Source organism: Barbus barbus (genome assembly GCF_936440315.1).
Source record: "Barbus barbus genome assembly, chromosome: 46".
NCBI lineage: Eukaryota > Metazoa > Chordata > Actinopteri > Cypriniformes > Cyprinidae > Barbus > Barbus barbus.
Window position 1 is genome coordinate 8,932,867 of NC_136724.1, and position 25,770 is coordinate 8,958,636.

The 25,770-nt window shown below is 40.4% G+C and overlaps 1 protein-coding gene across 1 annotated transcript; it reads left to right on the forward strand.

Moving 5' to 3' along the window:
• LOC306864703 (PX domain-containing protein 1-like) lies at positions 1 to 25,533 on the forward strand. The gene is made up of 5 exons (XM_079408865.1): positions 1 to 943; positions 19,654 to 19,745; positions 19,934 to 20,051; positions 21,952 to 22,063; positions 23,884 to 25,533. The coding sequence occupies exons 1-5, from the start codon at positions 694 to 696 to the stop codon at positions 24,011 to 24,013; spliced, it is 702 nt and encodes a 233-aa protein (XP_079264991.1). The 5' UTR covers positions 1 to 693; the 3' UTR covers positions 24,014 to 25,533.
• The last annotated feature ends 237 nt before the right edge of the window (positions 25,534 to 25,770 follow it).

The following is a 25,770-nucleotide window of genomic DNA, read 5'->3' on the forward strand; positions in this document are numbered from 1 at the left end:
ATAGAATGACGTTCATTGGGAGTGATCTCTCTCTCTCTCTCTCTCTCTCTCTCTCTGTCTCTCTCACACACACACACACACGTGTAAATTCCTCGCATAGCGCTGTTGGGGAAAGGGAATGAGAGGGAAGGAGGGGTGAAGACTCAATTTCTGCCAACAGAAGGAAACGCTGTCTTTTTATGCCAGTAACAAAACTCTCGGCCTGTTTTCGGCGTCTATTATTCACTCTGGTCAGCGGATCTACTCTGGACTTTATCTGTGATTAACAATATCTAATGGGATTAAAGAGGCTCAAATTACCGATGCGTACAAGCGAACTGTCGCAGTCCGTTATATTAAATTATGTCAGACATTAAAGAGAACGCCTAAACTAACTTTTTGACGGATGGGGCGTAATTTTATATGAAACGTCCGACGTTTTGAGATCCGCGCACTCAGCTGAAGAAAAACGAAGGGAGCATAGAAATACTTTTTTAACTATAGCTACTTGATATTTGTGGAGTTGTTTTTAGAGATGTGCTATTCTTGCATATCCGTTTGAAGACGCAAACGAATCGAAACCAACTCGTATATTATATTTTACATATGTGCGTTTTCCTTCAAACTCGACCATGATTCAGTTTGACTGACTTAAATGCTGTTAAAGTTGAAGGATAAATCCACCCATTACAGAATGCTGGAGTCCTACTGAAGATGGCATCGGCGATTTTTGAGGGCACATCCCTGGTGAACATGTTCGTGAAGGATTGTTGGGTTAACGGGATCCGCAGGCTCATCGTTAGAGGAGAGGAAGAGGAGTTCTTTGAAATAAGGACTGAATGGTCGGACAGAAATATACTCTACCTGCACAGAAGCTCCTCAGATTTGGGAAGACTTTTAAAAAGACTCCTGGAGTGTTTCCCCGAAGACAGGCAAGATTTATTAAAGTCCCCCCTGATAGAAGGTAGGTGTGAAGTGTTATTAAATTCTACTCGACTCTGTTCTATTCTATTAATCATTACTGTACTTAAGTACAGTTTTTCGTTTACTCGATTTAATATTTTTGTTTACTTTTACTTGCTACATTTTAAAGAGAAAAATTATTTTGCATATCCCAACATTTCTGCAGAATTCGCCTCATCTGCGATTGAAAAGCGCAATAAACATCTCCACTCGATTACACACTACTACTCTTCCCTACACTTGAAAATCTGCAGTTATTATCTCAAGGAACTATTTTAGCCAGATGAAAATGACTTTTGTTGGTGTAATGTAGTAAGGTTTATTCAGTCAAATAAAAACATATTTAATCTAGAATAAAACCAGTTCATTTATTATGAACATTAGGGAATATTCCTACTATACTGTATGTTTTTCACTGAAAGTACCCACCGGAAGCAAATGTGTTTCTTGCTTTGGAATCAAGGTTCAAGTGTTCTGCTTAATAATTCACACTCGACTAGATATAGTGACACACAAACCAGACCTATCATGTGGCTTCTTGCCTTTTGAAACAGATGAGTCAGTGACTGGTGCTTTCTGAATATAGAGCAGCATTTTTTTTTTAGATTTCACATGCCAGGACAGGTCATACAACATATTGAGATTAAATTAGACTTAATTCCCCAACAGTATAAGTGACAACAAACAATTAAGGCAAATTAGTAGGATTCACCATGGGCAATAAGAAGTGTTTTCCATAATATTTTACAATTGATTTTAGTCAGAAAAGTACTTTTATATGGATTTACCCAAGGCACTTATCCCAAATTTAATATTATCCCAATCTAATTTTCTGATAAATTTACTAAATGTCTCCTTCCTTTTGGATTGTAGCATAACTGCAGTGCTAAAAAATCTAATTGGCCCAAACTTTTAGTATGAGGCACATATAAATGAGTCCAGCAGCTAGTTTGATCAACTATGATTCATTTCTTTAGTCTGCTGTCCTCTTTGTGACCAGTTTTGACAAATATCTTAACTGTGCAAGTTAGGTTTGTGTAATTGAAACAGTAGAAAAGGTATGTTTTTAAAAAAAAGATACCATTAGTTTACAGTGTTAAGCTACTTAACATATGGATAGATGACTTGAGGTCAACATCACAGAACTCTTTTAACCAGACCTTTAGGCTAGCGCTATTGTGTAACATGGCATCTACATACATGGCATGCTACTCTGAGGATTTGTGGCTGTCACGCCATTCAAGGTTGGCGTGATGCCTAGCATGTGTCATCTCCACAAAATTGTTTTGCATTGGTGCTTTTTTTCCTTGTCTGTAGACATCAGCATCAGTTTCAGAAACTATTTGCCAAAGTAAGGACGTTTCTATAGTGGCTGCATTTCCTGACCTTTATCCCTCTACTACGGAAATAAGCATTCACAACCTTTGAAAACAATCACACCGGCACCCCAAAAACGAGACAAGAAGAAAATTACTTCCAGAATACTGACCCTTTCACTATTATTTTCTGTTATTATTATAATCTTTCACTGTTACTTTTTATTTTTTTTAACTTTACTTGTTGTGGTCCAGACATTATTGGATCTAGATTTCGAATCTGACAGTGCACTTGTATCAATGTTGAACAAAAGTCTGTTTATTGTACCTTCTCTTCATTGCCCAATCCTATGCTTTTCAGACGGTTAAATTCCCCATGGTGACCTCAATTTTATCTGTGTGTATTCAGGTTTAAGTCCCCAACAGGATATATATACCTGTAGACACATGCACACACACTCACACACATCCCCACAAGGTAAAAATTTACTGCTATTACTATAATTATGGAGGCATTTGGTCCACATAATGCAGGGAATACCAGGCACAAATGTACACACACACACACACACACACAACTTGTATTTGTGAATTACAGGGACATTGCATAACATGTAGATCCAAGGCTGGATAACTCACTGCAACAGTCCCAGTGTGTATATGTAGATAAAGTGTTAATGCTTTACAGTAAAATAAACAGACATGACTAGATATTTTTTTCTTATTTTTGTCTTTTTCAACATCAGACAGTTTTCTTGTGAAACAGTTTTGTAATTATCAGTTCAGTACATGTGCTTGAGTGAACTGCATGTTTAGCCACATCATGCTTGTTTTCAACATTACTATATACTGAGTAGTTTATGTTAATCTGAATGTGTTATATTGTGTCTGAGGGACAGTTTGAAAAATGTGAATGCTGATTAGGGGAGAAAATCAATAAACAAGTGAAATACCAGGTTGATTTTTTCTTTGATAAGTGGTTTCCTCCATTTCCCCCATCTGTGTGGTGTCTGCTAACACTGGCTACACTTTTGTTATCCATATGGAAACTGTTCAAAGTAAATGGTGGCAAAATGTTAACTTTTTGGAGGTAGACAACTTGAAAGTGTCTTTTTAAACACAAAAGACCCTAGTTTTTACCCCACATAGGCTTAAATCTTTAGCCCACAGGAAACAGAAACTTCCACAGCAAATCCTGACAGGAAGATCACCGGAAGAGCATGGATATCTGTTAGGACAAACAGCATAGTTGGATTAAGTCACATTTAGCTTGTATTTTGTTTGGGAAAGAGTGGTATCGTCCTTAAAGGCACACTATAGGATTTTCACCAAAAATAAACTATAGACGCAAAAATAATCCCTCTCAACCATTACTTTATGATCCACTACAAGTGTGTGGTGGTGTTTTTGTCTACATAGACATTGTCCTTTTCCTGTATTTTCTTATTTTAATATTGCTATTGCTGTGCTCATTTCTGGGCTGCAACTTTTGTCCAGTGGATGTGTCGTCTGTGTCTGAAGCTCGGGAAGCTCCACTAATTTGTAATGTCACTAAAACAATTTAGTAATGTAACTATTGCCTTACTAACTTCTATCTGTAACTTTGCAGATTGCTAGGCATTGCAATTATATTTTTATGATAACACAATTATTGTTCATTGGCTTGCTAGACTGAAGACAGCTCACTCGCAAATTACTATTATTAATTACTATTATTATTAAATTATTAAATATGAGTCCTGCATGTTCTGCGTGTCTCTGTATGAATGGAGCAGACGTGCGGTTTTGTTTACTAACGTTTACGTACACAGCGCGCGTGGCGCTCGCGGTGATTTCAGCGTCTGCCGTCTCAACGAGGACATAAATACATGGACAATATCTCCAGAACTGATCTGAGGGTCACTTCACGTGCATTTGACCATTTAATTTGAGTAAAACTAGCGTCATATCATATACACACAGAACTTTAAAGGTATTCACGGCAACCCGTCAACATAAAAGTTCGGTTTAACATATTAAAGACATTGTGCCAGAAATAGACTATATTACTATTATTTAGTAGAATGTGCCTAATAGGCTACTACTACTACTGTTGAAAAATAATAAAACTTTATAATATAATATAATAATCACAAAATATATTAATTTTAATAGTAAATCCCCTTTATTTGCCAAAAATTAAAATGTTTAATTTTCATTAATTAAAATATAAATTAAATCAATGTTTTATGCCTTCATCTGATAACCAATAAAATGTAAAAACAGAATTTCTGAAGGGGGGGGGGGCATTTCATAAGGCTACTGTAAGAATAAATAATACATTGTGTATGCATTCAAATAATTAGACATGCTGAAACACAGAATTTGGTAACAATAAAACATAAGATGAGAAAAAATAAATAAAACGTTTCATATGGCCCTAAACATGTCATTTTTGTTACACTTTAAAAAAATAATAATGTTAAATTGTAAAAGTTTAATGATTTTAATTAATTAGGCATGCTTTTTGATTAATAAAATTTTATTTGACCATTAAAAAGAAGTCCAGAAAAATCTAAATGAAAAAAAAAAAAAAAAAAAAAACGGATTCCAGAAAAATTAAAAGGGAAAAAAATGAATTTAGAAAAAAATAAAATGGAATTTGGGAAAAAATAAAACGATTTTCATAGGGCCCTACTTATCTTCCCACAAATAGTCCGCTTTTGACTTCCTGCAGGTTGGGCTGTGTGTGTTCTGGCAACTGATATCATGTCAGGGGCTGGGGTATACACTTCTGAATGTGTTGAGCCTGTTCACGAGGAGGGACAAGATTTGAGGTTTGAATATTCTTTACAAACAGTAACTGAAAATCCTACATAGTTCCCCATTAATCATCAAATTTTTTCCTTAATATAGATTATTTGCTGCAGTGTCAATGTATTTTTGCATCTGTCTGACTCATGCTACTGGAGTGTTATTAAAAACACTTCTATAAGTGTTTGTATTTTTTGTCCACAGTAACATTAAAAGGCCAGTGATTTTTTTATATTTTTTTTTTACTGTTTTTTTTTTTTTTTTTTTTGCACTTTTTAAAGATCTAATTTTTATGTTTTAAAGGGAATATTTCCTTAATGTGTAACTGTGATATGCATACATTGGAGATTTTATTTCATATAGGTTATATCTGTCAGCAATTCAAATCCTCTGTTTTGTTGTGTGTAAAATACTTTCTTTTGAATGTATGATAATGATAGAAATAAGTTTTGAAAGCCAGCATAACTCAGCTGTGGCTGCTAGAGTAAAAATGGTCCTAAGATGATTTAATGACCTAAAACTATACTGCCATGAGGGGTGATGTCATCAGCATGAGACATTAGTAATGAATAGTCATTACATCAGTCTGGACTTTTGTGGACTTTTTCACAGTCTGAATAAGGAGAGGCTTTGTGGTCATTGTTTTTATCGTCACCGTCATCATAATTATATCTCTGTGTTTGGTCTGAATGATTATACATGCTGACCAAAAACAACACTGTTATCATTGTTTTCAGTCTGAATTTCTTTGAAATACTCAACATTGTTTCAATAATTAAAAATTTGCCCTCCAACTATTTTTTTATGTTGATTGTTGTCATGAACTGGTTTTGCAAAAAAACAAACAAAAAACAGAAGAAAATATATAGGGTTTCACGAGTTTGCCTGCCCATTCAGTCCTGCCAGATTATGGTCAATGAACTTGGCTTGCTGTCCATGAAGGAGACTCGCCCCTGAGGCTCGACTCGTGCTCTGAGTAAGAACCCTTCTAAAATGGTACAGTGTGGAGGAAAAGAGAAAAATTTAGAGGAGAAGAAGGGGAGGTGGAAGGATGCCAGAAGAATTGTTGCCGGAAAGGAGCAATGACTGCTTCTTATATACGGTCATAGCGATTGTTAACAGGACTGGATGATTAGGCTCCTCCTGAACCTGCGTTGTGAACTTCATTTCACGGGATCGCCTGCCCACTCAGTCCTGCCAGATAATGGTAAATGAACTTGGCTTGCTTTCCATGCAAAGTATGACCATATTAGCCCGGTTCTGTCAACACTGCACTGGCTCCCTATCAAACATCGTATAGATTTTAAAATCTTGTTAATTACTTATAAAGCCCGGAATGGCTTAGCTCCTCAGTACCTGAGCAAGCTCTTGTCACATTATAGTCCTCCACGTCCGCTGCGTTCTCAAAGCCGTTTGATAATACCTAGAATATCAAAATTGACTGCGGGCGGCAGATCCTTTTCCTATTTAGCACCCAAACTCTGGAACAATCTACCTAACACTGTTCGGGAGGCAGACATACTCTGTCAGTTTAAATCTAGATTAAAGACACATTTCTTTAACCTGGTTTACACATAATACACTACTACACTTCTATTATTCAAATCCGTTAAAGGATTGTTAGGCTGCATTAATTAGATCAACCAGAACCGGGAACACTCCTCATAACACACGATGTACTCGTTACATCGTAAGAAGAATGGCATCTACGCTACTGTCTGTTTCTTTCTTATTCTGTTTCTCAGTCCGTGTCCAGATCAGATGGCGGATCGGCGTCGGGAGATGATGTCTGTGGCCCTGATCGTCGGCGGAGGCCGGACACCTAGATGAGTCCCGGGGACATATCCCCAGTGAAGACTCAACTAAAAATACAATAAAACTAAAAATAAAACAAAATAACTAAAAATATAGTAAAATACCTAACTACATAATACTTTTATTGTTAGAAATTGCAACAATATAAAAATAGAATATAATACATTTATACATTTAAAATTTTAATTAAATCAATAATTAAACAATAAATAAACAATAATATCCTGGCCAGAGGAGAACTGGCCCCCCGACTGAGCCTTGTTTCTCCCAAGGTTTTTTTCTCCATTCTGTCACAGAGGGAGTTTTGGTTCCTTGCCGCTGTCGCCTCTGGCTTGCTCAGTTGGGGACGCTTAATTTCTAGTGATTATCGTCAATTTGATTTCACAGATACTATTTAACTAAACTGAGCTAGACACTTTGATACTGTTAAGTGCTTTGACACAATCTGTATTGTTAAAAGCGCTATATAAATAAAGGTGACTTGACTTTCCGTGATGGAGGTACAAACCCGAAGGTTGGCTTGATCTCAGAGTAAGAACTCCCCAAAAAAGGCTTATAAAGGACAGCAAGCTAGCAACTGATCGCAAGTTATTCTAAGGTAGAGAAATGTAAATAATTTAATCATCCCCCCGCAAAAAAACTATTTGAAACATTGAAGAGAGAGAAAAGCTCCTGTGTTAGCGGCAAGAAGAACACTGCTGTGGCAGTGAAGTAATTTTAGCTGCAAGTGCTGAGGGACAACTCACAGCTGTTGGTGGTGGGCTGCTGATAAAAGATTGTAGGGCGAAAAAGTCTCTTCTGTGGCAGAGAAAATGAATACCAAATCACTGCTGCTGGGGCAAAGGCTTAAAAGGATTTGTCAGTGAAGTTGCTGCTGTGGCAGCTGCGTTTTGGAGGTTAGGAGGCTGACTGTCCTGGTGGCTGTATAGTTCAGAGACTTATGGTTGGGTAAAGGGAATTCCTTCCTTGGAGAGGTTGGAACAGGTGACGCAATGAGAGCTGAAGGCCAGGGAAGGGGATCTCTGCAATTTCCACAAAACTGAGAGCGAGTGGGAAGTCGTGGCCTAATGGTTAGAGAGTCGGACTTGTAATCCGAAGGTTGCGGGTTCGAGTCTCCGGCCGGCAGGAATTGTAGGTGGGGGGAGTGAATGTCCAGTGCTCTCTCCACCCTCAATACCACGACTGAGGTGTCCTTAAGCAAGGCACCGAACCCCCAACTGCTCCCCGGGCGCTGCAGCATAAAATGGCTGCCCACTGCTCCGGGTATATGTTCACGGTGTGTGTGTGTTCACTGCTGTGTGTGTGCACGTTGGATGGGTTAAATGCAGAGCACGAATTCCGAGTATGGGTCACCATACTTGGCTGAATGTCACTTCACATTATTGATTAACGAAGAACTGGTGCATGGCGACTGGATTATTGGATGAGAGATTGGTGTGTTTGCCTAATTGGAGAAGGTTTGGAAGATTTGTACACAGGGCAGACTGGGCAAGCGTGTGGTAGGTGTAGAAATGGCTGCCGCCAAAAGACAGAGAAAGATCAGCGATGATAGAGAGGTAATCATTTAGTTCCTTGCGTCTGTTTGGAAAAACTGAACAGATTATGTCTGTATATTTTCCGAATGCTACTATGAATTCTGCAAGTGAAAGAATGCAATTGGAGGTAGAAGCTGAGTCTTTGAGCATAACAGGAAATGCACCACAGTCAAGGAAGGGAGATAGAAGGGAAGCCATGTTTCGACGTAACCTACGCTCACTCTCACCCTCCTGGCTATCTGCTATGGTTTCATCTTCGCTTCCTCCCCCTAAACAGTTATAATCTCTTGATGCTAACAGTGCTACTGATACTTTCTGCTCCACTCTGAGATCTTGTTTAGATACATTCTGCCCCTTAACGTCCAGGACAGCCCATACCACCCCTTCTGCCCCTTGGCTATCTGATGTTCTCCACGAACATCGGTCTAAGCTCAGGGCTGCAGAAAGGGTATAGCGCAAATCACAAAATCCTACTGACCTTAATTTATATCAGTCACTCCTCTCTGACTTCTCTGCTAATGTCTCCACTGCTAAAAGGACATACTATCACGATAAAATAAACAATTCGCATGCTCTTTAAACCATATTCCTCCCTCCTTTGTCCTCCTTTGTCCTCCTCACCCCCCTCCTTCATCAACTCTAACAGCTGACGACTTTGCCACATTCTTCATTAATAAAATTACAAACTTCACAGAACAATTCTCCTTACAACAAACTGTCAAACACATCTTACCAACAAACATACAATCGTTCACATCCTTCTCTCCACTCTCTGAGACAGAAGACTCTAAACTCATCCATTCCAGTCATCCTACTACTTGTCCGCTTGATCCTATTCCATCTCATCTCCTTCAAGCCATTTCTCCTGCAGTTGTACCTACACTCACTCACATCGTTAACACATCCGTTCATACTGGAGTTTTTCCCTCAACAACATGCTCGTATAACCCCACTTCTTAAGAAACTGACTCTTAACCCAACTCTTTTAGGGAACTACAGACCGGTTTCCCTTCTACCTTTCATTGCAAATACACTTGAACGAGTTGTGTTCAACCAAGTCTCTGCCTTTCTCACACAGAACAACCTCCTGGACAGCAACCAATCTGGCTTCAGAAGTGAACACTCGACCGAAACTGCCATGCTCTCAGTTGTTGAAGCCCTAAGACTTGCAAGTAGGGCTGCAACAACTAATCGATAAAATAGATTATTATCGATTATGAAAATCATCGACAACGATTCTCATTATCGATTAATCGGGTCTGCCCACAGTGCACGTCCAACTTCAGCTGGTTAGTCAAATTATGGCACTGAATAATGCATTTCTATGGACAAAATGCATCTAAAAATAGTGGAGGAAACAGAATGAGATTCTGCCGGAGAAGCACGTGATCCAAGCTGCCCAAAACATGATAATTCTTTATTTTAAGCTTTAAGTTAATGCATAAGAGTAATGGCTTGCCCTGTCAGGCGCTTTGACAGATGCGTGTGCGTCCTCAGCGCAAAAACGTTCAGTTTACGGTCATATCCTTATCTATAAATGCCACAAATTCACGCGAGCATTTCCATTTTTGCATAAAGGTCCGTCCTGACAGTCTGTGTTAAGTTTAAAATACTGAATGAGCGCCGGCGCGGCGGGCGCGCGCATGCGCGTCAGACGGACAGAACACAGTAGAGAGGGAGACAATTAATAGGCTTTTCAGCGCAAACATATCCATTGTGCTGAATTATCTGTTGTTGAAAGTTAATTTAAGGTTTAAAATAAATTAAAATATTTTATGAGAGTAGGAACTTTAAAGGGATAACAGCGTGTAATTGTCTGTCTGAATATAAACATGAGACGCTCCATAACGGCCTTTTACAGGATAAAGAAATGACGAGGTGACTGTGATCAAAGTAGTTCCTGCAGAACATTACTCTTACCTGTTGGTTAACACTGAGTTTGTGTTTTTATTCGTCTTTATTATTATCTTTATTATTTTAATTTTTAATAGAGGTTTAAACTATATTCAATTTTTACAATGCTTAACAAATTTATGTAAGTTTTTTAACAATGTGTTTATGTAAGGTTTGTGCCACTGCTGCTCTAAAGTAACAGTATTGGTGATAACCAAAATCATTTTTCGGCTTTCTGTACTGGTTAGTACTCCAATATGTGTAAGCTCTTTAGTAACAGTAGTAGGCTATTTTTAATGCTATAATATCATTATTGCTGTTATCTATGAAAGAAAACCAGAGCACTTATTTTTTTTTTGTATTTTTTATTTGAGTATTTTTTTTTCGCGATACCCAATTGCAGTCAAAAAGTACATAAACAATACCAGCAAGAATGCAAGCTGTTATGAGGACATTTTTTATTATTATGTCCAATAAATGACAATAACATTTTTAAATTTAAATACATTTTTGACAAATTTCTAAAATATGTTTTCTCTTTATTATGATAAGTGGTCTAATAAATTAAGCACTGTATGTTTTCATAGCATTCAGTTGTCACGTTTGTTTGAAGGACATTGGGCAGAATGTGGAATAGTGTTTTTTTTGGTCAATATTTTTTAAATCCGATTAATCGATTAATCGAAAGAATAATCGGCCAACTAATCGATTATCAAAATAATCGTTAGTTGCAGCCCTACTTGCAAGAGCGGCTTCCAAGTCTTCATTACTTATCTTGCTGGATCTGTCAGCTGCTTTTCAGGTCCTCCTGTCAACCCTATTGGGAAAAGGCATCTCAGGAACTGCACTCCAGTGGTTTGAGTCTTACCTCTCAAATAGGTCCTAAGGTATCTTGGAGAGGTGAAGTATCCAAGTCGCAACATCTAGCTACTGGGGTGCGTCAGGGCTCAGTTCTTGGACCACTTCTCTTCTCTGTCTACATGGCATCACTAGGTTCTGTCATTCAGAAACATGGCTTTTCATATCACTGCTATGCTGATGACGCTCTACCTCTCATTCCATCCTGATGATCCGACGATAGCTGCTCACATCTCAGCATGTCTAACAGACATTTCTTGCTGGATGAACGACCATCACCTTCAACTCAACCTGGCTAAGACAGAACTGCTGGTGGTTTCAACAAACCCATTTCATCACAATTTCACCTTCCAGTTAGGCTCATCAACCATAACTCCTTCAAAAACAGCCAGAAACCTTGGAGTTATGATTGATGATAAACTGAATTTCTCAGACCACATTGCTAAAACTGCCCGGTCCTGCAGATTTGATTGATATAACATTAGGAAGATCAGGCCCTTTCTTTCGGAACATGCAACACAACTCTTGTTCAAGCTCTTGTGCTGTCCAGACTAGACTATTGCAGTGCTCTCTTGGCAGGTCTTCCAGCCAGTTCCATCAAACCTCTACAATTAATAAAAAATTCTGCTGCAAGATTAATCTTTAATGAGCCGAAAAGAATGCACGTCACACCTCTGTTCATCAACTTCCACTGGCTACCAATAGCTGCTCGCATACATTTCAAGGCATTAATGTTTGCCTACAAAACCACTACTGGCTCTGCACCCCTTTACCTAAATTCAGTACTTCAGACCTATGTGCCCTCCAGAAGCTTTCGTTCTGCAAATGAACGACACATTATTGTACCATCCCAAAGAGTTACAAAATCACTTTCACAGACTTTTTCATTAACTGTTCCCTCCTGGTGGAATGACCTTCCCAACTCAATCCGAGCAGCTGAGTCCTTAGCCATATTCAAGAAATGGCTGAAAACACATCTCTTCCATTTTTATTTGACCCTCTAACTCTATTCTAATTCTATTTTATCTATCTGTCTTCTTTGTATCTATTAGTCTTCTTTGTATCTACCTAACCCTCTAACACTATCTTTCTTTTTTTCTATTCTATCTACTTGTTTTCTTAAAAAAAACCTTGCTACGTGTACTGCGTTAGGCTAACCAAGACTTGTCATAGTGCTTGCACATTGTTGTTCTTTTGCTGGTGTTGATTGCTTCTATTGTCCTCAATTGTAAGTCGCTTTGGATAAAAGCATCTGTTAAATAACTAAATGTAAATGTAAGTAGCTATGACGAATAACCTGTCACGAATCCTGGTCATGCTCTTCCGGACAATCACACCAGAGGTCACCCGTTCACCACATTGACTCTTACACTACACAGCACACTGGACTACAGTTCCCACAATCCATTGCACATATCACAGCTGTCACCATTCACACATCACACACATCTGATTCTCATAATCACACACACTATTTAAGCCATGGACTTCCTCAGCATCGGGGCCGAGTATTGATCTGCGTTTAGTGCTCACCTAGCGCTATCTGCTTTACCGTGCCATTCCGTGTTTCTGTTTTGTTCCTGTAATTGTCAGCGTTTATCTCTCACCTAGCGATAGATTGCAGAGCCTTAGTTTAGTTTTAGTCTTGCCTTGTTTTTCTTACCGTGTCTGACCCTCCCCGTGTTTCCTGGACTAATCCTTCGCCTCTGCCGTTTGGACTCTGTTCGCTCCCCGTTTGGACTATTGCTCCCGTTTCTGGACTATCTCTCTGCCTTGCCCCTTTGGATACTGTTCGCTGATCGTCGACCCACGCTTGCTCCACGGATTGCTGTGTCTTGCCCTTGCCACACCTGTTTGCCCCTGTCTGACCCTGCCTGTTTTCTGACCATGTTTAGTAATAAAGCTTTGCATATGGATCCGCACGTCTCATGTCTCGTCAGCCCCGTAACAGAATACTCGGCCACACAAGGATCCAGCGGCTTTTCAAGAGGACATTGGCCAGGTATGGACTCTGCACGACTGTTATTAACCCTCGAACAGGGCTCGCGACCGCTCGAGGATTATATTCAGGAGTACTTAGACCTCGCCTATTTTTCTGATCTGCCGGACTGTGCACTAATAGACTTCTTTTGTGAGGGCATTAACCAACCACTCAAATCACGTTTAATCCGTGAGGGTCCCCGTGCGTCACTCGCTCAGTATATGGACTATGCTTTGCTGTGTGTGGGCTCTTCTTTTAGTGTGGGTGTCGCGGAGGAACGTCACGTCACGCCTGTCCAGCCAGAGTCACGCCACGTCTCAGCGCTCCAGCCAGAGTCACGCCACGTCTCAGCGCTCCAGCCAGAGTCACGCCACGTCTCAGCGCTCCAGCCAGAGTCACGCCACGTCTCAGCGCTCCAGCCAGAGTCACGCCACATCTCAGCGCTCCAGCCAGAGTCACGCCACGTCTCAGCGCTCCAGCCAGAGTCACGCCACGTCTCAGCGCTCCAGCCAGAGTCACGCCACGCCTCAGCTCCTCAGCCAGAGTCTCTTCACGCCTCAGCTCCTCAGCCAGAGTCTCTTCACGCCTCAGCTCCTCAGCCAGAGTCTCTTCACGCCTCCGCCGAGCTGCCAGAGGCTGTCACCAGAGATTTAGGGTCAGTCCTTCGAGTTCCGTGTCTGGTTTCCAGCATAAGGGACCCACCACTGATATCAGTGCGAGCAGCTGGCCTTCCCAGGGCCTCAACCCTGGCTGTTACAGAGACTGTTCCCCTGACCTCAGTGCTTCCCGTTATGGCGGTGGCCATTTTGAGTGTGTGGGCTGCACACTGTGCTCCTGAGGCCTCTGCTGTCCATGAGTGTGCTCCTGAGGCCTCTCCTGTCCACGAGTCTGCTCCAGTGCCTCCTGAGGTAGCGGCGTCCGCTGCAGAACCCCTTGAAGTGGTGGCACCTACTCCTGAACTCGCTGTCTGCCCTGTCACGGCCACGGAGGCCGTTCCTGTACTCACTGTCTGCCTTGTCACGGCCACGGAGGCCATTCCTGACCTCATGGTCTGCCCCGTCACGGCCATGGAGGCCGTTCCTGAGCTCACGGTCTGCCCTGTCACGGCCATGGAGGCCGTTCCTGAACTCGCTGTCTGCCCTGTCACGGCCACGGAGGCCGTTCCTGTACTCACTGTCTGCCTTGTCACGGCCACGGAGGCCATTCCTGAGCTCATGGTCTGCCCTGTCACGGCCATGGAGGCCGTTCCTGAACTCCCTGTCTACCCTGTCACGGCCATGGATGCCGTCCCTGAACTCACTGTCTGTCCTGTCACGGCCAAAGAGGCCGCCTGTGAGCTCACGTCCTGTCCTGTCACGGCTAAAGAGGCCGTCTGTGAGCTCTCGCCCTGTCCTGTCACGGCTAAGGAGGCCGTCTGTGAGCTCTCGCCCTGTCCTGTCACGGCTAAAGAGGCCGTCTGTGAGCTCTCGCCCTGTCCTGTCATGGCTAAAGAGGCCGTCTGTGAACCCTCGCCCTGTCCTGTCACGGCTAAAGAGGCCGTCTGTGAGCTCACGCCCTGTTCTGTCACGGCTAAAGAGGCCGTCTGTGAGCTCACGCTCTGTCCTGTCACGGCTAAAGAGGCCGTCTGTGAGCTCTCGCCCTGTCCTGTCACGGCTAAAGAGGCTGTCTGTGAGCTCTCGCCCTGTCCTGTCACGGCTAAAGAGGCCGTCTGTGAACCCTCGCCCTGTCCTGTCACGGCTAAAAACGCCGTCTATGAATCCTCGTCCTGCCCTGCCACGCCCTCTGTGATCATGAATGCTCTCCCTGTATTGTCTGTCTCTGCTCTCCCTGTGTTGTCTGTCTCTGTTTCCCCCAGATCTCAGACTCTGCCATGGTTTCCTGCCCAGTCTGCTTCCTGGCTAGGGTTTTCTGCTCAGGTCTGGTGGTCCTCTGCCCCGCCGTGGTGGTCTTCTGCCCGGGTCTGGTGGTCGTCTGCCCCGCCGTGGTGGTCTTCTGCTCGGGTCTGGTGGTCGTCTGCTCCGCCGTGGGGGTCTTCTGCTCGGGTTTGGTGGTCATCTACTCCGCCCTGGTGGGCTCCTGGTCCGTCTGCTCCGCCCTGGTGGGCTCTTGCTCTGTCCTGGTCTCCGGTTCTGCCGGGGTGTCCTGCTCTGCCGGTTCTGCCTCAGTCCCCGGTCTTCCCACTTCCTCACGGACCTGGCCCTCCGTCCCTCCCCCTGTTCCGCCTCCGCTCCACCGCCCTCCTGGACTATATAGGAGCGTCTGGAAGCCGCTCCTTGGGGGGGGGCTATGTCACAAATCCTGGTCATGCTCTTCCGGACAATCACCACCAGAGGTCACCCGTTCACCACATTACACTACACAGCACACTGGACTACAGTTCCCACAATCCATTGCACATATCACAGCTGTCACCATTCACACATCACACACATCTGATTCTCATAATCACACACACTATTTAAGCTATGGACTTCCTCAGCATCGGGGCCGAGTATTGATCTGCGTTTAGTGCTCACCTAGCGCTAGCTGCTTTACCTTGCCATTCCGTGTTTCTGTTTTGTTCCTGTAATTGTCAGCGTTTATCTCTCTCCTAGCGATAGCTACATTACAGAGCCTTAGTTTAGTTTTAGTCTTGCCTTGTTTTTCTTACCGTGTCTGACCCTCCCCGTGTTTCCTGGACTAATCCTTCGCCTCTGCCGTTTGGACTCTGTTCGCTCCTCGTTTGGACTATTGCTCCCGTTTCTGGACTATCTCTCTGCCTTGCCCCTTTGGATACTGTTCGCTGATCGTCGACCCACGCTTGCTCCACGGATTGCTGTGTCTTGCCCTTGCCACACCTGTTTGCCCCTGTCTGACCCTGCCTGTTTTCTGACCATGTTTAGTAATAAAGCTTTGCATATGGATCCGCACGTCTCATGTCTCGTCAGCCCCGTAACAAACCAATTTATACAGAAGCATCTGATGACCAACTAAATTAGAATTGGCAAATGGGGGAAAATTTGTATTCACAATGGTCAGTTGAGAGAACCATACAGATATCTGAAAGCAAAAACTGTAGTAAAGTCAATTCAAGCCACCTTTATTTATATAGCACTTTTAACAATAAAGATTGTGTCAAAACAGCTTTACAGTATTAAACAGGAAAACGGAGTGTCAATAATGCAAAAGGACAATAGTAAACATTCAATTTTCAGTTAAAGGCAGTTCATCATTGAATTCAGTTATGTCATCATCCAGCTCAATTCAGTTTAAATAGTATCTGTGCAATCAAGTTGATGATATCGCCAGAGGCGACAGTGGCAAGGAACCAAAACTCCATCAGTGACAGAATGGAGAAAAAAACCTTGGGAGAAACCAGACTCAGTAGGGGGCCAGTTCTTCTCTGACCAGACGAACCAGCAGGTTGTTCCATGCTGCAGCAAAGTTAGATTGTGCAGAGGGCTCATCTGGTTCCTGTGGTCTTGATCTGTCTCTGGGGCTCATCTAATTGTCCTGAAACTGGGGGGCATCTGACATCTCTAGGTCCTGATCCACCATCTGGGCTGGATACAGACTGGATCCGGGTGACTGCAGTGACCATCTGATCTGGATACAGACTGGATCTGGTGGCTATGGTGACCTAGGAATAAGAAAGAAACAGACAAATATTAGTGTAGATGCCATTCTTCTTACGATGTAACGAGTACATTGTGTGTTATGAGGGATGTTCCTGGTTCTGGCTGATCTAATTAATGCAACCTAACAATCCTTTAATGGATTTGAATAATAGAAGTGTAGTAGTGTGTTATGTGTAAGCCAGATTAAAGAAATGTGTCTTTAATCTAGATTTAAACTGACAGAGTATGTCTGCCTCCCCAACAGTGTTAGGTAGATTGTTTGGGTGCTAAATAGGAAAAGGATCTGCTGCCCACAGTCAACCTTGATATTCTAGGTATTATCAAACGGCCAGAACCTTGAGAACGCAGCAGACATGGAGGACTATAATGTGATAAGAGCTCGCTCAAGTACTGAGGAGCTAAGCCATTCAGGGCTTTATAAGTAATTAACAAAATGTTTAAATTTATACGATGTTTGATAGGGAGCCAGTGCAGTGTTGACAGGGCTAATATGGTCATACTTCCTGGTTCTAGTAAGGACTCTAGCTGCTGCATTTTGGACCAACTGTAGTTTGTTGGTCAAGCGTGCAGAACAACCACCCAGTAAAGCATTACAATAGTTTAACCTTGAGGTCATAAATGCATGAATTAGCATTTCTGCATTTGACACTGAGAGCAAAGGTCTTAATTTAGATATATTTTTTGAGATGCAAGTTTTACAAGTGCTAGAAACGTGGCTTTAAAAGGAAAGATTGCTATGAAATAGCACACCTATGTTTCTAACTGATGAAGGAATTGACAGGGCAGCCATCAAGTGTTAGACAGTGTTCAAGGTTATTACATGCGAAAGTTTTTGGTCTGATTATTAACAGATGATTATGATTAGTTTTTGGTCTGATTATTAACAGATTATTATGATTAGTTTTTGGTCTGATTATTATTATCAGAATTTAGCAGTAAGAAATTACTCGTCATCCATTTTTTTTATATCAACTATGCATTCCGTTTTTCAAATTGGTATGTTTCGCCGGGCCGCAAAGAAATATAGAGCTGAGTACCATCAGCATAACAGTGAAAGCTAACACCGTGTTGTATAACACCATAATATCTCCCAAGGTAGAGCAGTCTCAGTACTATGATACGGTCTAAATCCTGACTGGAATACCATTTTTCTCTAAAAAGGAATATAATTGTGAGGATACTACCTTTTCTAGTATCTTTGACAGAAAAGGGAGATTCGAGATCGGTCTGTAATTAGCCAGACCTTTGGGGTCAAGTTGTAGTTTTTTAATGAGTGGCTTAATAACAGCCAGTTTGAAGGTTTTTGGGACATATCCTAATGACAATGATGAATTATTAATAGTCAGAAGAGGATCTATGACTTCTGGAAGCACCTCTGTACTCTGACATCTCCCTAGATGGTCCTGATTTGCTTTGGAAAGGTATGCAATATTATGGAGTGCTGACATAAGGACTGAACTCAATGGAACACGTTTAGACGATATTTAGAGCAGTTGATCTTGTTTCAAACAAGTTTATGCACAATATAAAGTGATGCGTAGATCTTGGGATAATGTTTATGGAGTACCATGACATGCTGTTAGTCTAAAGCTATGACTTCTGGGATCCGATCATGTCGCAGTGATGACACAGTGTTGAAAATGACATTTGAAAAACGTTGGTAATCCGACCAATGGGAACTTGATCTAGGATATGCTGAGTGGGGATGATATGTAGACTAATCGGCCACTGTTTTACAGTTGGAGCGTCTTTGGATTGGATTGTTCGCTTAGATTGACATGTCTATCATTTACTATACACTTTAGAGTAGGAGCGCACAATGCTGAGACAGATCATCACATGTTCACAAAGATTTTGTTATTTATTCAATAAAATTATACATTTAGTAATACTGCTTCAGATCTTCAGAATGCTGCATCAGATCATTAGAAATGCTTCAGGATGTAATGGGACATTGCTCTAAACAGTAACTTTCTGCTGGGAATAAGGAAAGGAGCTGAATTTCTGTTTGTTTTCGTTGGAAAAAGATGTTTGGGGCAACAAACGTGCCTTAATCAGTTGACTGTCCGTTTTCCTATTTTTAGAATGGGAGATTTTCTGGATGAAAGTGGATTATCTGGAATTTTGAGTAGCAGTTGAAATGGCTGGGGTGTGCGGACGCCTACCCCAAAGGGGAACCAGATTAAGAGGGTCTTTGCGGAGCATTCTTCATTGGAGGTGAAGTGCTGGAGTTTGTCGGGTTGGGACACTGTTCACGGCACAAGACAAGGACAAACACTTGAAGAATTGTCACTGGGATGGCACCATGAGTGCTGATTGATTATTGACAGGACTAAATGCTCCTCCTGAACCTATGTTTGGAGTTTCACATTGTTGTCAGAGTGTGTGTGAACAAAAAAGCATAACCAGCTGTATGAACATATTAGCAGCCTTTGTTTTTGCTCCTCAGTGAATAAAACAATGCCTGGCCTTCCATGTAATTTGGCACATCCTCTTTTGTATGCCACTCTTTTGAATTATGTCATTTAGAAGAAATGCCTTCATTTTTGTAAATACTTCTTTGAATGGATAGATACTGGGTTGAGTATTGTTAACACAAAGGTCAGGACCTTTATCAGACTTGCTCATATTTAAGCCAACCTTTTACTAAACTATGGTCCATTACATGTTATATGGGGTCAAATAAAGTTGTTTTAGATGTTGCCTGAAAGTGATATCGCTGCATCCTTGTCTAGACTGCACAATGATTGCTAAGATCATAAAATAAGTGGTAAAATAGTTATTGGTCTGTTAACCAATTAGTCAGTGAGCCACATCTCAATAGAACTGCACATAAAATCTTGAGGTGAGAGGCAGAATGCTGATCTGATGATACAGGCTGATATGTATGTGCTCTCACACAGGGCTTGTCAAGACTAAAGAAGCAAGAGACATTGAGACAAAGCTAAATGAAGTGGAGCGACTGTTGAAGAATGCCATTAACATGCCCTGGAAGGTGAGAGATCTAACTGATGACACCAGCAAGAAAAGGGCTTGTGTATTTGAGTGCAACAAACAAGAAACATCTCTTGTTATTTTTTATTACCTCTTTCCAGCTAACAGCTTAATTTAATTACCTGAACATCCTCAATGGTTTACTGGAAGTGTTATCTTAAATTGCATACTAAAAGGATGTTTTCTCAGTTTTCTAGGTCAGAAGTTGTCTTAACATTCTTTGAACGCTCGCAGCTTGACCAGCTCCTGAAGAATGACAGTGTCCACAAAATTCAGCCATGCTTTCAAAGTCCAGTTAAGATTTCAGGTATAGTCTTTAATGTTAAAATGCTTTGTTAATATTTATGAATATTACAATATTTTATTATAGTGTAATATTGTTAAAATTTAAGTAATACAATTAATAGTGTAATTATTGTAATAATACAATTAATAGTGTAATATTGTAAAATTTAAGCGAACATTTATTCGTGTAACACCCTGTCAGTTAAACTTCAGGGATATCAATCTGTCCAGTTAGGAAGCATAAGTGATTGTGAATCAGTTTCACCTGCTTTGGTGCAAATAAACAATGAACTTTGGAGCAAAAAAAACATTTTTTTTTCTTTTAATTTTGATGATTAGAGTTTACAGCTCATGAAAGCCAAAAATCTAGTATCTCAAAATATTAGAATATTTCTTACGATCAATCAAAAAAAAGGATTTACAAAACAGAAATGTTCAAGTTCTTTAAAGTACTGTATGTTCATTTATGCACTCAGTACTTGGTCGGGGCTCCTTTAGCACAAATTCCAGCATCAGTGAGGTGTGGCATGGAAGCGATCAGCCTGCGGCACTGCTGAGGCACTATAAAACCTTCAGCTCGTCTGTATTGTTGGATTGACTGTTTCTCATCTTTCTCTTGAAAATATCCCATAGATTCCATATGGGGTTCAGGTCAGGCATGTTGGCTGGCCAATCAAGCACAGTAATATCATGGTCAGCAAACCACTTGGAAGTGGTTTTGGCACTGTGGGCAGGTGCTAAAGTCCTGCTGGAAAAGGAAATCAGCATCTCCATAAAGCTTGTCAGCATATGGAAGCATAAAGTGCTCCAAAATCTCCTGGTAGACGGCTGCATTGACTTTGGACTTGATAAAACACAATGGACCAACACCAGCAGACGTCACGGCACCCCAAATCATCACTGACTTTGGAAACTTCACACTGAACTTCAAGCAGCTTGGATTCTGTACCTTCTGTGTCTTCCTCCAGACTCCAGACCTTGATTTCCAAATGAAATGCAAAATTATCTGAAAAGAGGACTTTGGACCACCGAGCAACAGTCCAGTTCTTTCAGTTGTTTCTGTTTCAGAAGTGGCTTGATAGCCCGTTTCCTGAAGACGTCTGAGCGTGGTGACTCTTGATGCATTGACTCCACCTTCAGTCCACTACTTGTGAAGCTCTCCCAAGTGTTTTAATCGGCTTTGCTTGACAGTATTCTCAAGCTTGCGGTCATTCCTGTTGCTTGTGCACCTTTTCCTACCCAATTTCTTCCTTCCAGTCAACTTTGCATTTAATATGCTTTGATACAGCACTCTGTGAACAACCACCCCTTTCAGTAACGACCTTCTGTTACTTACCCTCTTTGCAGAGAGTGTCAGTGATTGTCTTTTGGACCATTGCCAAGACAGCAGTCTTCCCCATTATTGTGGTTTCAAAGAACAAGAGATACCCGGAATTTAGACTGGAGGGATGTCATTTAATGAAACTCAAATGTAAATATTCTAATATTTTGAGATACTGGATTTTTGACTTTCATGAGCTATAAGCTCTAATCATCAAAATTAAAACAAAAAAAAACTTTTGAAATGTTTTACTTTACATGTAATTAATCTAGAATAAATGAAAGTTTCAAATAAATTACAAAAAAAAAAGGAACAGTGGAATATATGCTGGGAGAACTGTGTGAGGTCCCAAGGTGCTTACTTTGAAGGGGGCTAATGTCTCTATTTGTCATGGATATGTATTACACGTTATTACAAGGTGCTTACTTTGAAGGGGGCTAATGTCTCTATTTGTCATGGATATGTATTACACGTTATTACATTTATTACAGTTATTACAAATATATAATAAATATTATATATAATAATATAAATAGTCTTTGAGAGTTGTATTTCAGAGTTGTCTTTTTGATCTCTGACTGTTCACTTGACATTTCTACAGAGATCATGAGGTCTAATGGGTTTTGCCTGGCAAACACAGAGACCATTGTGTTTGATGAGAGCATTCCACTGGACAAAGAGAGACCCTCCTCCACTGACTCAGCCCAGCACTCGTAAGTGTCCAACATTGCCTCTGTCATCCCAGTCCAAGCCTCAGAGTACATAACAATACAGGAAATGTATATTGATAAAGCTTTGTTGTCATAGAGCCCCGATTACATTCATTTTTACATAAGTCATTGACAACATTCATGTAGTAATGTTTTCCTTGAGTGCATAGTAGTCTGTCACACACAGGAAGGGGTACTTCCTTCCCTGGGTGTGAGAAGGAAGCTCTAGAATGAAACTCAAGACCCTCCCTATTAGATGTTTGATGAAATTACTCCCACAATAATTCATGATTTACACAGTTCCTCCTTCCATCCCAAACAGTGTTGACTAATACATCATATGAAGTCATCATCATCAAGATTTTTATTTCGGTCCTCATAAACAATTTCATAATAATTAAATAATATTTTTACAATTTTATAAAAAAAGATTTAGACTGAAGTGGTTTTAAAACTTGTAGTTTGAAGGTGTTAAGCTGAAATTTGATTAAAGAATAGTAGATAGATAGATATATAGATAGGAATTGATGTTGTCAGGTGGTTGCTAGGCAGTTTCTAGGGTGTTAAGGGTGGTTACTAGGCAGTTGCTAGGGCATTTGGTGTGGTTGTAATGGTGTTGCTATGCGGTTACTAAGGTATCCAGGGTGGTTGCTAGAGTGTTGTTATGCAGTTGCTAGGGTACTCTGGGTGGTTGCTAGGATTTTGCTATAGTGTTGCTTTGCAGTTACTAGGATAATCGGGGTAGTGGCTAAGGTGTTGCTATGCAGTTGCTAGGGTACTCAGGGTGGTTGCTAGGGTGTTGCTATGCTGTTGCTAGTGTACTTGGGGTGGTTACTAGGGCAATTGCTAGGGAACCCGGGGTGGTTGCTAAGGTGTTGCTATGCAGTTGCTATCATATTCTGTGTGGTTGCTGTGCAGTTGCTAGTGTACTTGGGGTGATTGCTAGGGTTTTGCTGTGAAGTTACTAGGGTACTTAGATTGGTTGGATTACAGTCACTAAGCATGTTGCTTCCATGATTTAGCACAAACCAGTTAAAAACAGTTAAAAAACAATTAAAACCATCTGATTTACTTAAAAACAAAAAACAAAACAAACACAAAAAAGAACCCAGCTGATTTAACAAAAGGAACCAGTTAAAATTCAGCCAAAACCAGCTGATTTAGCACAAAAACAAAACAAAAAAATGCAACAACCCCCCCCCCCCCCCAGCTAAAAACATCTAAAATCAGATAAAACTAGATAGATTTAGCAAAGAACAGTTAAAAACCAGCTAAATCCGGCTAATTTAATTGCAAGATAGATAGATAGATAGATAGATAGATAGATAGATAGATAGATAGATAGATAGATAGATAGATAGATAGATAGATAGATAGATAGATAGATAGATAGATAGATGGATAGATAGATGGATAGATAGATGGTGCAGTTTATTTATCTATAAGTTTATTGATTCTTTCTAATTTCAGACAGCCTCTGAATAGATTTTGGAAGTAAATTGTTATGCTTATACATCTATGAAATTTTTAAATAAATCAGATCATCACATTTTAAAGCATTAATTAGACAAACTGTTGTTTAGTTCATTTACAATCCTTCTCTTTTTCTTAGCATATAAATTCCCTATATGGTACCTCCTCACAGAAGTATGAATGTATGGTACTATGAAGTCCTGTTACAGCTGAAAAAGCAAACATGCTTCCTTTATGATAGAAGTATGCTTATGATGCCTTATACTGTTTTGAAGTTATATTGTTTCTTAAGATTTTTTTCATATATCATTTTATGTATTAAAATGGTTGTATCATCTCTAAATATGCAGGTATGATGAGGATGGGAGAGAATCTTTGGATCCTGTAGATCAAGACCTGAGTGACGATGATCCTGAAGCTTACGTCACTAATCTGTCCTACTACCACCTGGTTCCCTTTGAAACTGACATCTTGGAGTAACGAAAACAATTCCGCATGGGTGGACATTTACAAGGGCCACTGAATCCCACCTACACAGTGCAGATTCAGCATGTAATTTCTGCCAAGCGATGGATGTGCCAGAGTTTAGATTTTCTGATTGGTAGTGTTTATGATGGCAGGAAGAGTTTGAATGCAGAGATTACTGCTAGCTTCCTGCTTTGACGTTGTCCATCAGATTCGTTGGCCTGAGCCCAAAATTACACCATATTCACCCACGTGCCTCATTATTCAACCTAGACTCATGCTGTAGCTGTACTACTAGGAACTGACATAAGGAAGAAATAAGCTGCTATTCCTGGTGTGCAGATTGATGGTGGCCTGAAAGATTTATTTCATTTTCTTTTGTATGTAAAGTCTAGGCTGTACTGTTTTTGAGATTGTGATTAATTTTTTTCAAGGCCCAATGCCCAGAAAACCTGCCTGGAAAATTTCTTCTTCAGAAAGAATCTACACTAGAAACAATCCTTTGGCATTAGTGGATGATCTGCAGATGCTCCTGGAGAAGAAGATCCACATAAGGATTTATCAAGATATATAGAATATTGCTATTGTAACTTAAATGCTGAGAAATTGAAAAAAAGGGCATATGTAAAATTGCAAACTCATTTTATTAACTAAAACCTTTGATTTTGTTATGAAATCACTGCTTTATTAATCTTAGTGTTAAGGGCATTGGGATTAGCAAAATTAAGCTTGCAGATGTATAGAGGTGTCTTTCTTCTCAGAGAATTTATATCGCTCTCAGAAGATAATTTTAGTATCTTATGGCCTCTTTTCTACTGAATGACTGTGGACAGTAGCTGCACTTTGTTCTTTTCTCTTGAATACAAAGGGCTTGTACTTGTACACTCACTTGGCACATGGCTCCTAGTCCACACATACACACACACACACACACACCTACTTTGTAATAGAGTCATGTTTCCCTTCTAACCGTGAGAAAGTTCTGCTCTTTTTTTTAGTTAACAAATTTTGTAGCTTTAATAATCCGCTCCCACTTTTAAAGCATGCAAATAGGAATAATAAAATTATCTGAACTGTGGGAGACTGGTCAAGTAATTGTATTAGAGAGTATATTTACATATTTACTGGATGCATGTGAGCAAAGATATCACTAATGTCTTGTTGGACACAAACAAAATGCAAGAAGGATAGACTGTGCTTAAAGTAATCAAAGTACATGGACATGACCAAATGCAGAGCACAATGCACATCAGGTATGATACATATCCAAGAAAAGATCCTAAAGAGGTTATTTTTGATCATTGGTATTTTGAGGTGATGATTATTTTTATAAGCATTGGAAATAACTACTTCACATTGTCTGTTCTGTTATGATGTACATACTTTTATATGCAGCATTACGTGAAGCATTTTTGACTGCTGGGCACCACATCATATATTGCTAATGATAGTCATTTGTACAGTATATTTGAAATTAATTGCATAGCTTATGAATAATTTAGAAATAACATGCCATTAAAGCTTTTGTATAGGCTAAACAATGTTTAGTTTGTGTTATGATTTAGTTTTTATTCTTCCGAATTATCAGGTTATAATAACAAACCTGATCCTTTAAAGCAACTTTATTCAGAGAAAGATATTCAAAATAGCATGTTGATGTGCATGCAGCTCTCAAAATATGATTCCAAATCACATCTATCTATATGTTTACACACACACACACACACACACATATATATATATATATTATTATTTTATTTTTTTTACTGAAA